This window comes from Thunnus maccoyii, chromosome 20 (assembly GCF_910596095.1).
Source record: "Thunnus maccoyii chromosome 20, fThuMac1.1, whole genome shotgun sequence".
Lineage (NCBI taxonomy): Eukaryota > Metazoa > Chordata > Actinopteri > Scombriformes > Scombridae > Thunnus > Thunnus maccoyii.
Window position 1 is genome coordinate 15,206,682 of NC_056552.1, and position 13,910 is coordinate 15,220,591.

The 13,910-nt window shown below is 38.1% G+C and overlaps 1 protein-coding gene across 2 annotated transcripts; it reads right to left on the reverse strand.

Moving 5' to 3' along the window:
* Positions 1 to 2,249: 2,249 nt before the first annotated feature.
* Positions 2,250 to 12,664, reverse strand: cenpt (centromere protein T). Of its 2 annotated transcripts, none has more exons than XM_042398530.1 (13): positions 12,328 to 12,664; positions 9,765 to 9,900; positions 9,543 to 9,681; positions 9,365 to 9,458; positions 8,975 to 9,111; positions 8,711 to 8,762; positions 8,445 to 8,572; positions 6,966 to 7,775; positions 4,998 to 5,339; positions 4,786 to 4,885; positions 4,369 to 4,530; positions 4,056 to 4,160; positions 2,250 to 2,709 (listed from the first exon to the last, which is right to left on the reverse strand). In XM_042398530.1, the coding sequence occupies exons 1-13, from the start codon at positions 12,411 to 12,413 to the stop codon at positions 2,580 to 2,582; spliced, it is 2,421 nt and encodes an 806-aa protein (XP_042254464.1). In that variant the 5' UTR covers positions 12,414 to 12,664; the 3' UTR covers positions 2,250 to 2,579. The 2 variants fall into 2 exon arrangements, with proteins under 2 accessions (XP_042254464.1, XP_042254463.1); XM_042398529.1 differs by having other exon boundaries at positions 8,436 to 8,572.
* Positions 12,665 to 13,910: the final 1,246 nt, after the last annotated feature.

Below are 13,910 nucleotides of genomic sequence, written 5' to 3' on the forward strand. Positions count from 1 at the left end.
TTATTTCCAAATATCATATTCATTATAGGAAGTGAAGAAATAGCAAGCCCTCCTTTGTTTGGCATGTAAATGACTTCAAATTATTTTTCTCATCACATAAAAAAATGTACTAAAGTAAGCAAGAAAGATTTGTGGGGACATATGTCTCACCTCCTGTTTTGATTTATGCCCCTTATTTCTGAAGTCCTTTCTCCTCTTTTGTTCTTATCTGTGCCTAGTGATTAAGAAATGTTTATTTACTGTTGATTTACTCACTGTTTATGTATTTATTTATCTACAGATGTTGATCCCTGGAGTTAGAAAAGAATTAGACAAAAAAAAAAAAAAAAAAAAAAAAAACGAAAAAAACTTTTAATTATGCTGCCATTTCCTCTTGGATTAACGTACAGAAGGACCTGAAATTGTCAGAGCTGATTACTCTGGGGGAATTTAAGTTAATTTTAAAGGATCTAGAAAATAGTACTCTTGGTAAATATGATTGCTCCTAAGTTTTCAAAGAAATAATTTTAAAGAATTGTACCTGTTTATGCATCATGACTAGATTTTTGTCCTTGACCTTGTGTTGCTATGTTAACTGATGATGACCGTTGTATTTGTCTGTTTGTATTATTTGTGTTTATTGTTGTAACAATGTTTATGCTGGGTCTTGGAAAAGAGGTTTTAATCTCAATGAGACTTTTATCTGGTTAAATAAAGGATATACAGAACATATATATAATATTTTGTAAATAAATTCTCCATATTTTGTTTTTTCTTTTCTCTTCATTTATTTTGATAACATTTATATTGTATTATATTTATGTATTCGCTACAAGTTCTTGTATGTTCTTATATGTGTGTTCAATAAAAGTGTTATTTCCTAATTGCTTGTGCCTAAAAAGTATAGAAAATGGCTATTATTCCCTTCGCATTTTGCTTTTGTGAAAAAAAACATGACTCATAATTAACGTGTATTTATACTAAAGTTATACAAAAGTGACCACAAAAGATTTAGAATTGAAAAGTTTACTGTAAATGACTTCCACCAATCAGTCCCATAATATTGTCTCCCATCATCTTATCCTGTCATTCATATGTTGTTTTTTCTGACTTTATGTGAATGAAAATGCAAATTCGCCAGTTTTCTCATTGAAAATAGGTTAATTTCAAAATATCAATGTTCTGGTCACAAGAGCAAAGTGTGAAGGGAATAAAAGTCATTTTCTATACTTTTTAGGTATACACAATTATGAATTAACACTTACGACCCAGGAACAAAAAACAGGTAAAATGTGTTACACAGTGTTATTAATCATATATCTGTCTAGTATGGTGTAGCTTATATAATTAATTCTTAACTTAAACAACTCTTCATTGGCTGTTTGTGAGGGGTGAAACTGAATTACAGCTCTGTTGTGTCTACAGGTCGTCCACGTAGTTAAGATGCAGGGTTTAATTTTACCACCACTGAAAACGACTTTATCATAATTTAATCAGCAGAGCAGATGAGCTATTGCTTTGTGCCAAGGTTATTAACACAGTCTGCGAAGATTAACGGATATCGACTGTTAAAAGATTGACTTTAATTAAGGTGTGGAGTGAATTAATCTCTGGACTCATCAGCTCACCTTGAAGGCGGCTTTAATAAATACCTCTGCAACCTCTAATGTTCACGACCTGATGTCTGTGAAGTGAGTGATTAACTGTGCGAACAAACTTCCAATGTCGATAAACATTTCAAGTGTTTTTTACAGTTACTGTACTTCTTTTATGTTAATATTGTTAGTTTGGACCATATGGTTCGACTGGTTGTGGTAAGGGGCAGGTTTAGTTTTAATGAATTGCGCCATCTAGTGTACATATTGGCCCAAGCAGTGATCTTTTAGTATATAAAGAATACACCATATACAGTATGTATGTAGTATATGTACAATGTACTATATATATATACACAGTATATTTAGCAAAAGCATGTTTCTTTCTTTCCAGATACACTCATTAAAGAAAAACTATACAGCTAGTGCTGAAATATTAGTCTATAATGAATTATCAGTTAACAGAAAGTGTAATTTTGATAGTTAATTGTTTAAATAAAAAACAAAACAAACAAAAAAATATATTATATGAGAGAACACTCACAAGTTATCCATCTTCAGGCCTCAAAAGGATGAGGGGAAGATAAGGATTGAAGGCTGTTTAAATGTATTTCTTCACCAGTTTTACAGTTCAGGGATCAGATCTTCAATGTCTACTAACAAAGCACAGACATGTGAAACATCAGGAAGCTTTATTTTAATATTTGTTCATTGTAGAAGTCTACACATCCTCAATTGTTTCACACATAAAAAGAAAGTATATACATGAAATGATAAATGAATTAAGTTACAGTCACACTCGTCCCCCAACTCAATATAATAAGGGCACAAGTGTGTTCTGTTTTAGTTGATAATATGAAAAAGAAAAGGCTATACAAACATCACATAGAAATACTTTATTCTAGTCAAAAATGGAGACATCATTTGTCCAACTCAAATGCAGTGTAGCTAAAATGTGTAGCAGTCCAGAGATGATCAGACAACAACAGCCATATAACAAGGCTTTCATCTCCGTCTTTTAGGGACAACATTATTTCCGCTGGTTGCGATGGGGATCAGGAGCTTGCGCTGATCCATGCGAAGATATTTTTCGATAAGCACTTCCACCGGCACCTTGTCGTTCACATATCCCTGCCTGAAGAGTGCAAAAACACATCAGTGAGGTCAAATGTGAGAAAATAATGCGTCTTCACTGTTGGCAATATGTATTCTCCGTCACGGCCCCTCTGCTTTGTGCTCGTTGCTGCTGTGCTCTTTGTTTGCGGGGGCAGGTTCCTGAGCACACTAATTAGCAGGATGGGATCCTCTCTTCTCTCCTCCACACATTCCTGTGTTGCTTTTGGTTCTGTTTCTCTTTTTTAACCATACAACACCCACACAGCACACATTCACTCATCCACTCCCTACATGACTGATTTTACAGACTAACTCTACCTATTGTTATCTTTTGTCTGTTTTGAGTACTTTGTGTTAAATAAATTTACTTTTTTATTATTGAATACCTGTGTGACTTCCCTTTTTTGCCACAGTCTAGAGCTGGGTTGTGACAGATGAGTGTTTTAGAGAGTTTTTCAATCTTTTTCTTTCTTTCTTTGATCATGTCACAGTCACCAGTCCTTTTCTTCAGACTTAATATGGAGCTCGATCTTGCCAACTAGAGGTCAGTATAATCCCAGTGGGAGTGTGGCTGTGTTTTTTGTCATTTCTGCTCTAGCATTTCTTTCTTCATACTATACTGTACAGTACTGTATATACTATACAGCTGACAACATTACAGCTGTATAGTAGCGAATCTTTTGGTGATTGCTGCATTTGTGGTTTTAAAAAGGCTTTAAATTGGTATTTTGTTAAAGCTGCTGAACATAGTGAAGATTTTAGCGGCTTAAGAGAAAAATATTTTTGAGGAGGTGGTGGAGACCAAATCAGAGCTGAAAGGAAGAGTGAATATTTGACTCACATTTCTCAGGTTGCCAGAAAAACTACTCCAAAATTGTTTGCTTACACATTTGCCAGAACAAGTTTATAAGGTGATAATGTGTTTACAGCCTGTTGTGTTGCCTACAAGTGTCCAAAAAAATCCATTGATACAGGTTTAATTATTGTGGATTTAATTAATTTCATCCAACTCTAAATGGCAGGTAGAGCTGAAAGTCCATTATGAAGAAAAAAGAATCTATGTATGGTGGAAAGTGTTTTATATTGAAATACACATATTATGATGTTTCATTTTAAAATGTTGCATGCAGAAGTCATACAATTAATCATAGTAGTTCAGAATTAACAATATTTCAATTATCCAGGAATAGCAAATAGTGTTTGTGACCATAAACACATTTAGAGTTGGAGACCAGAAAAGCTTTGATGTAATCTTATTTTACTTTTAAAACTTAGTTTGTCCCCCTGTATTTTATTTTATTATCACATGTAAAAGATTCGATCCCAAATGTCAATAAACAGCATGAAGACAGTCAGCACACCTACCTTCTCAACAGAAGTTCAACATCTTCAACCTCTATGGTTTTTCTCTTTGCATGAACAGCATATGTCTCCAAGTCATCCGCCAAGCGGTCAAAGAATTTGTCCATTCTGTTAAAGAGAGTAAAATACAATGAAGCAGGTGTATATGAGTAGTGAATCCATGACATTGTCCCTACATTGCAGTTCAGAAAAAACACTTTTGCTACTTGGCTTTGAAGGAATTTCAACAGTTTTCAATTATGAGGTTCCAAACACTTTTTGTAATCCACTTTTTGCTTATTTCGATCCAAAACCTCTATAAGTCACAGTTACTTACATATCTTTTAGAACAGGGTAAACATCCGCGGAGACCTTTGTTTTGGCAAAGTGCTTGAAAACGTTCATAAGGTAGCTCTTGGGAAGGCCTGTTTCTCTCTTAGCTGCTCCAGTTTTCCTCTGTCTCACCTGCTTGGTTTTACCTGGAGGTAAACCTTCATCACTGGTGGCATAACAGACATTGGAAGAGACTGTCAGTTACATAAAATATGATGCATGCAATCCGCATAATTAAACTTCTATTGAGACTGTACTGACTATTGAATTAACTGATTTTTTTAAACACTTTATTTTACATCTGACATTCTGCAACAATTGTACAATGTTTTATCAGCCAAAAGATATAGTTAAATGTCAAAAATGCAGTTTTTCTGAAAAGGGGAATAGATGTTCCTAGGAAACAGGAACAGCAACTTGCCTGGATTGAATATTCTTAAAAGCAGTAGGTGAGGCCAGAAGATCAGAGAGGAAAAAGTTCCTTTTCTCTTTGACAAATGCTGGAGTCTTCATGGGGACCTCTAAAGATGTTAGAAAAGAAGACATTTTTACTTTTATTCTTAATTTATCAAACTAAAAAACTTTGACATAAAAAAAGAACAAACACACATAAAGAGAAAAAGAGAGACTGACCTTCACTCTCCTCATCATCCTCCCACTCCTCCTCCTCTTCCTCCTTCTCCTCCTCCTCCTGTTCAGCAGGGTCTGAGGCTGCAGCCTCTTCAGGTGAAGCATCACTCAGGTGGCCACTGTCTTCCATATCATGCGTCAGCTCCGGAAGATGAAAGGAGTTCTCTTTATCAGCATCCAGTTCTGTTTCTGTGCTAGAGACATCATTCTGGTCAAGTCCTTGATTTGAGGACTCAGCCCAGTCAGGGATCCCAGTATGAGGTGGACTGCTCTCACAGCCTCCCAGTTCCAGGCCACTGTGTAGATCACTGGCACTGTGAGCCTTGGACTTCTCTTCAGACCATCCTACACACAAGCATCATTTAGATGTTTAGCGATAAATGTCACTTACAAATACCTTGACATGCATTAAGGATAGGTTTGTTGTTGTTTTTTTTATCTCAGATTATATTATACTGTAGCAATATGTTTGACTTCCACTTATCGCTCAGTCATGATATTCTAAATCTCAACAATATTGTGCTATATGAAGATATGGAAAGACGGCCTTCTGGATTATGCGATTCTTATTTTTTCATCCTATATAACCCAGCCCCAAGGCTGCAACTAACAATAATTTTAATGATTGGTTAATCTGCTGATAATTTTATCAATTAATTGATTAATCGTGCAGTCTATGAAATGTTAAAAAAATGCAGTGAAAAAAATTGTATTTACAATTTCTTACAGGCCACGGTGATGTCCTCAATTTGCTTGTTTTGTCTGACTAACAGTCCAAAACCTTCAAATATTCAATTCACTGTCAAATATGACAAAGAAAAACAGCAAATAGTTACATATGAGAAGCTGGAACCAGAAATGTTGTACATTTTTGCTTGAAAAATGACTGAAACGATTATTTGATTATCAAAATAGTTGCTGATTATTTTCCTGACGATCGACTAACAGGATTAATCTTTGCTTTGTTTCACTTAAACACCACACATGGGCAGTCTACTGTATATTGTGTACTCAATATAGTTGGTGTCTTATATTCAGCTGGCTGTAAATATACAGTATTGTCCACTAGTGCTGAAACAATCAGCCAATTAATCAACTGACAAAATTAATCACCAGGAATTTTGATCAATTAACTGTTTGAGGCTTTTATTAAGACTAGTGCAGTGCCCGTTCAAAACATGCAGATTGCTTGGCCTCTGGCTGCTACTTCAACGCATAGAAAAATGAATACAGTTGAAATGAGGTGTGAACGAGCATATACACGAACAACATGAAAGAAACTAACATTCTGAGCACTTCCAAAACACGGGTGACCTACACTCAACAATTTACCTGAACGCCTCCTGTATAGACACAACGGTGCACTCGCTGCTGCTTATCTGCTAAACATGCTGCTAACACTATGTTTTCTGTCTGAACACAGGGTAAGAGTGTCCATTCTTGATTAAAAGCTCTGTTTTCGCTGTCTACTTTTCTCTCTTTAGAGCACTTTTCTCTGACTCGTGTCACAGCTCGTCTCTTGTCTCTCCCTGACATGATGAGTCAGTCGGCAGAGTCCTGAAGCTCCGCCCTGCCTCTGCACAGAGCGGAGCAGCTCGCTGGTTGCTGGTTTATTAAAAGTTTAAATATTAAACGTATCCCATGTCCAAACTGCACCAAATTCGACACTGCACTCCCTTGGGTCCCCAGCAATATACTCGCCAAGTGTGGAATTGATCAAATGAACAGTTCTCAAGATATGCGAAGGACATACATACATACAGAGATTCCTTCCTTTAGTAAAGAGATGCCAGACACTTCCTGGTTCCAGCATTTCAAGTGTGAGCATTTTGTGGCTTTTCTGTCTTCCTATGACAAATATCTTTTGTACACTATTAATTTAAAAAGATAGCTGTGAAATTAGTAAAGAAAATAATGCTTAGCTGCAGCCAAAATATCCACAATGACAGCTGATATTTTTGACATCCTTACCTGCCTCTGTGGAGTCTGGTAAATCCCCCTCTACCCTTGTAACAGGCATAATGAGTCCACCTTCAGAGCGATAAGCCCTTCGGCTGATGTGTTCGTCCTTCTGCTCCCCATCATTCTCATCTTGAGTCTGGGAATCAGCTACTACATCTTCTTCCTCAGACGGAGAATTTCCCGCAGGATCCTGCTGATCACTTTGACATTCTTCAGCATCCTCCTCTTCCTCAGACTGAGACCTGGGTGCAACATCCTCTTCAGTTTGAGAATCAGCTGCACCTTCCTCCTCTGTTTGAGATTCCACTCCATTTTCATCTTCCTCAGACTCGGCTGCATCATCCCTTCCACCAGTTTGAGATTCCGCTACATCTTCAGATTCAAACATGGCTACAGCATCTTCAGGTTGACAATCGGCTGTATGCTTCCCTTCCTCGTTCTGAGCTTCAGTTCCCTCTTTCTCTGACTGAGACTGGCAGTCTTCATCCTGAGGTTCTACCACAGCCCCCTCTTCAGTTGGAAATACATAAGCGGATTTCTCCCTCTCCAGCTGGCTCTGCTCCACTTCCAACTGCTCCTCTTGCTCCATCTCTCCCATCTCTCTCTGAAGCTGAGACACCATGACAGTGGGCTTGTCCTGCGTTGCAACGATGGAGAAGTTGGATGTCATGACATCAGTCTGAGCGTAGTTAGCCGTGTCACAGTTGATGATGTCAGTTGTGATATCAGGTTCACTGAGCTTGGTCAGGCCTAAAGTGAAGCCCTCAAAGTGGGTGCTCTCACTGAGACCCTGCTCTGCCAGCACAACACTGCCCACCTCTGGGTGACAGGATGAAAGAGAGCAAACAATGCAGGGGAAAAAAAGCATTAGCAGTGACACTGAGAACAGTAGTTGAAAACATCTTAAAATTCATTCCATACATACTACAATATTTTGCACCTCCCTTCAAAAAAGTAACAAGCTTCCTCTGCTTCCCTCTACCTGCTTGTTCATGTAGCTGGGATTTAAAATTAACATTTACAGTGTAACAGATAACACATCAGCATAGGTACATTTTAAACATAACGTGGTCTGGTCTTGAAAATATTAGTGGGTTAAAAAAAATATTGCCAATTAGCAAAAAATTACTACTTTTTTTTTTTTTTTTTTTTTTTACAAATGCTTATTTTAAGTAGAAACATTGTACATTGTAGAAAAAAATGCTGGTTACAACAATGCTTGTATCAGCTTGCTTTTCTTTGTTTTGTATCATTTGGTTTTATAGCTGCTGATCAATCTCTAAGAAATCTTAGAAAAAACAATCTGGGATCCACTGATGGGTATTTTTCATTATCTTTGACACTTTACAGTTTAAGTGGTTAATATAAAATGTTACATGACAGATTATTTATCAGTGCTCTCATTGATTTGTTAAACATATGATCACACATGGAACAAACATGAAAAATATGCTAGCTTAAGAAGAGTATTGTAATCACCGTTTTCACCTTCCATTTGCATCTTAGCGTCAAATTCTTCCTCTGTGATTTTGCGACGGTTAGAAACCCTTCTCTGCAGGCCCCTTTTCTCAGTATGAACATCCACAAAGGGTGTTTTTAGACTCAGTGAAGTGGAACTGCAAGACAGATTGGACAGGCCAAATATTTATCTATAGTATTTGTTCATTGACATAGTGAACAGTCAAATACCTTAATTGACTGTTTAAATGTTAAGAAAAGTAGACATGATATAGTTTTTTTTTAATGAAATTTACCTCGACAAAGAAAGCGATGAATGGTTATCTATTGATTCTTCATCTTCAACATCTGTAAGCACAAGCATCCAACAGCTAGTCAACAAAACACACAATTCATAACTGTTTACTAATACAGCTGTTATGTGTCTCACATTTTTGTAGCAGCAGAAGTAAACAGAACAATTCAACCCTTAAAAGTATGAATTTATAACAAAAATGTCTCAGCATCTTATACAATCCCATTAAAGCACTGAGGCCTATTAGTAGTGGCTTTAAACTTACCATCTCCACCTTGAAGTCGCTTTTCAAAAGCAGTCACATTAAGGCTGCGACGTGGTCTCTTTTTGCTCAGTCCCTTTGCAGTGCTTGCTGCACCACCAATAGTTATATCAGACAGCTCCAACCCTGACAGTTCAATACTGAAAATCAAGTAAATATAAACTCGTTATACACACACACACACACACACACACACACAACATAATTAAGAAAAAGTTGTATACAAATAGCCAGTATTAGTAGAGACTGCAGGTTAGGTGGATGTTGTTAAGGGCAAACAATGATACAAAAGTCCATTCCTCACAATTAATATTAGTTCAGTTATTTAAAATACTTATGGATGGACCTCCCAAATGTCAGCAACATGTCGTTCCTGTTACACACACAGCTCACCTAGGATCCTTGCTGGTAATGCTGGAGTTGGCTGAAGGAAGCTGTGGCTCTTCTGATGCAGCTTTCTCGTGAACAACAGGGGACTTCACAGGCTCTGAAACACGTGACAAAAGACAATTAAAAAGGAGAAACAAACAACTGCAACATGATGTGAGAATGAAGGCAGGCTCATGCATACCTGTCCGCAGGATGTTCATGAGTATGTGCCTTGGAGTGTCTCCCTCATCGAACAGCTCTGAGGCCCGGGCAGACGTGAGTGTATTTCTGAATACAGTGGTTCTCCTTTTAACAGGCAGCGGAGATTTTGTGGATATACTCTGGAAAGGAAGGTAGATAGTCAAGTTTGAGAGTATCAACAACATAGTACATGATTTGCAAATACTCTGCTCGTCTTCCTCACCTCGCGTATCTTATGTTTCAGGCTGCGCCGTAAGATGTCCTGTGGGGTTTGGCCACCAGCATCTTTCTTGCTTAATCTGGCACTGCGCCGGGTCCCGCTGGAGGCTGCCTTTTTGTCAGTCTGTGTTTTTGAGGTCCTAAAGAAAAGACATTTACTATTGATCATCTGCACTCCTCCAGGGCCAAGCGGCATGCAAGCAAGATCATCTCTGACCCATCCCACCCCTGGACACATACTCTCTGAACTTCTTCACTCAGGAAAAAAGACTGAGATTCATAAAAACTCCACCAGCAGACACAGAAACAGCTTCTTTCCAGAAGCTGTTGCACTACTAAATAGCTGAACTGTTCTGTTATCAAACCAGACTTTACATTTCACATCCCTAGTTTAATCCCTGAACTGATCACTTTTATATATTTCATCAAACTGGACTTAACATTGTACATTGCATTCAACCTCCACTGTTACAGTACATTTTAATTATTATTACTATTATTATTTATTGTACATCATATGTAATTTTTTGCACTTGTCACCTTCATACATTTAATACACTTAATTTCTTTGTCCATAGTGCAGTCCATATTTCCTTGGTACAGTCAATATTTAATTTCAAGCTTTATATCCCATTTCAAAACTATTATATTATTAAATTATTATTATTATTACCTTACTTTTGTTATTTTATTCTTCTATGTTGCTTGTGGGAGCAAACGCCAAGACACATTCTTTGTATGCTTGCATACTTGGCTAATAAAACAGATGAGCTGTTTAGTTCTATATTGGATACAAGATCATTACGACTCATTTGTAACAATTTGAAAATCTGGGTTACGGCAACCTGATATAAAGCCACCTCATGTCCTTTATCAGGATTAATATAAGTCTTAAGGTTATAGATGGAGAAATACAGTGTCTTGCATAAGTAATCACCCCCTTGTATTTTTCCACATTTTGCAGTGTTACAACCTGAAATTCAAATAGATTTTATTGGGCTTTTTACCATTTGATTAATACAACATACACGGTGCTTTGAAGGCTCAAAATACTTTGTGTTGTGACACAAACATAATTAAGACGAAAGAGCAGATGTTTGTTGTATGCACAAGTATCCATATCCCCACCGGGTCAATACTTTGTAGAACCACCTTTTGCTGCAATTACAGCACCAAGTCTTCTGGGGTATGTATCTACCAGCTTTGCACATCTAGAGATTGCAATTTTTGCCCATTCTTCTTGGCAAAATAGCTTAAGCTCAGACAAATTGGATGGAGAACATTTTCAAGTCTCACCGCAGATTCTAAATTGGATTGAGGTCTGGGCTTTGGCCGGGCCATTTTAAGACATTAACATTCTTTGCCTTAAACCATTCCAGCGTAGCTCTGGCTGTATGCATAGGGTCATTGTCCTGCTGGAAAGTGAACCTCCGCCTCCACAGTCTCAAGTCTTTTGCAGAATGAAACAGGTTTTCTTGAAATAAATGCCCTGTGTTTGGCTCCATCCATCTTGCCCTCAATCCTGAACAATTTCCCAGTACCTGCTGATGGAAAGCATCCCTACAGCATGATACTGCCACTACCATGTTTCACGGTGGGGATGGTGTGCTCAGGGTGATGTGCAGTGTTGGATTTCCGCCACATATAGCGTTTTGCACAAGGGCCAAAAAGTTCAATTTTGGTCTCATCTGACCAGAGTACCTTCCTCCACATGTTTGCCGTGTCTCCCATGGCTTGTGGCAAACTATAAATGGGATTTCTTATGGCTTTCTTTCAGCAACGGCTTTCTTCTCACCACTCCTCCATAAAGGCCAGATTTGTGTTGTGCAAGACTAATAGTTGTCCTGTAGACAGATTCTCTCACCTGAGCTGTGGATCTTTCCAGCTCCTCCAGAGTTACCATTGGCCTCTTGGTTGCATCTCTGATTAACTCTCTCCTTGCCCGGTCTGTCAGTTTAGGTGGACAGCCTTCTCTTGGTAGATTTGCTGTTGTGCCATATTCTTTCCCTTTTCTAATGATGGATTTAATGGTGCTCTGTGAGATATTCAAAGCTTGGGATATTCTTTAATAACTTAACCCCACTTTGCATTTCTCTACAATTTTATCACTGACCTGTTTGGTGAGCTCCTTGGTCTTCATGATGCTGTTTGTTTAGTAACAAAGTCTGAGGCCTTCACGGGACAGATGTATTTATACTGAGATTAAATTGCACACAGGTGGACTCTATTTAACTAATTATGTGACTTCTGAACGCCATTGGTTGCGCCTCTTAGTTACGTGTTTCACAGCAAAGAGGGTGAATACATATGCACTCAACACTTTTCAGAATTTTTATTTTTAACATGACAAAATGTGGAAAAGTCCAGAGGGGAGTGAATACTTAAGAAAGGCACAGTAGAGCAGTAGTAAATTACAATTAAATGTTAAGTTAAGGTTGAGTCAACTTAACGTAGCTAAGTTATCACTTAAGTTACCTCCGATGTCGTTAGCTGTTTATGAAGGCTTGAAACACCAACAATTTGATTTAAATTCTTCTACAGAATAAGCTAATAAGATGCTCAAATACCTGCGGGTGATGGGAGTCCTGGGTGTCTCGGTAGTGAGAATATGTTTCAGTAGGACCCGAGCAGACAAGTCCTCCGTTGTGTCCATCTCAGCTGTTTAACTGATGTGAGCTAGCAAACGTTTGTGAACCGTAAAACAGTAATGTTGGTCGTTTCTAAGCTGCAGCTTTTGATAATTCAGGCGGAAACTGTCTAAAACAAACGGAGTTCAACTGACGACAGTGTCATGTTTTACAGGTTTGAGCTACTTCTGCATTGTTTACCGTCTTTTCGCTGTTTCGTGTTTGATTCAAGTCAACGGATTCATTCTTCAGTCTCGCGGTCCCGCGTTATTTTTAAGTGAAGTCTCGCGAGACTAGCATCTTCTCTTTTCGGTTTTATGGCGGGTGGCAAACGAGCTTTAAAGCGTATTACCGCCACCCAGCAGGTTGGAGTGTGAACCACAGTTATGTCTGCCCCCACAAATAGACACGAGAACATTTGATAAATAAATACATTCTAAAAAATAAATTAATTTTTAAAAAAACACCTAGATTTCTTTTTTTATTATTGATTTCATGCTGTTTTACAGAAATAAAACGTTGCATATATCAGCTCAAGTGCAGAAAAAAAAGATTTAAAACAAAATAACAAGGTGGTTAAGTAAGTTCACTGCATATATCCATGTCCTGGAACAAACACTGAGCTCAGGTTACATACACACTGCACATCCCATATAGTAGTGGCCAATGATTATGCATAAACAACATACATGTGCCACACATACTCATATCTATACATACAGACAGGTGACAAATTAAAGGAAAAACTGGTACAGGTCTGAATGCTTGACCCCTACAGTGAGGGGATCTGGTGGTTCTGTTATGCTGTGGGGGGCATTTTGCTGGCATGGTTTGGGTCCACTTGTCCCATTAGAGGAAAGGGTCACTGCAAATCAATACAGAGTTGTTCTGAGTCATTACTTTTATCCTATGATGAATCATTTCTATCCTGATGGGAGTGGTCTCTTCCAGGAAGACAATGCCCCAAGTCACAGGGCACGAGGAGCTGGCCCCCAGTACAGCACAGAATCAACTTAAAAATAATGCTAATAGTCCACAAAGCACTTAATGGTTTGGCTCCCCAGTACATGACTGACCTACTCACTGAGTACAGTCCAAACAGACCCCTCAGGACAATTGGTGCTTGTCGTCTAACTGTACCCAGAATAAGATCCAGGTCTTCAGAGGGAGGTTTTGGTTACTTTGGTCCTGCTGTCTGGAACAAACTACCAGATGACCTGAGATCTGTCACTACTGTTTCCACGTTTAATAAAAAACCTAAAACCTAAAACTTGAGACTTTGCTCTTTTTTAAAAAAATGTTTCTATCCCTTTCCTGCTCACAGTAACTTACATTTTTATAACCTATTTCTCAAACTGTAAATGCAACAGCATCCTCCTCTGGCCAAAAAAGGAATAACAGCTTACAGAAATTCAATACGTTACTGGGTTGAGATGATTTATTAGAGCAAACCAAGCAAGATGGGTGGCTAAAGTCCAAACTCTCAAAGCAGTATGGCACATACTGGGATCTTAACTATTACA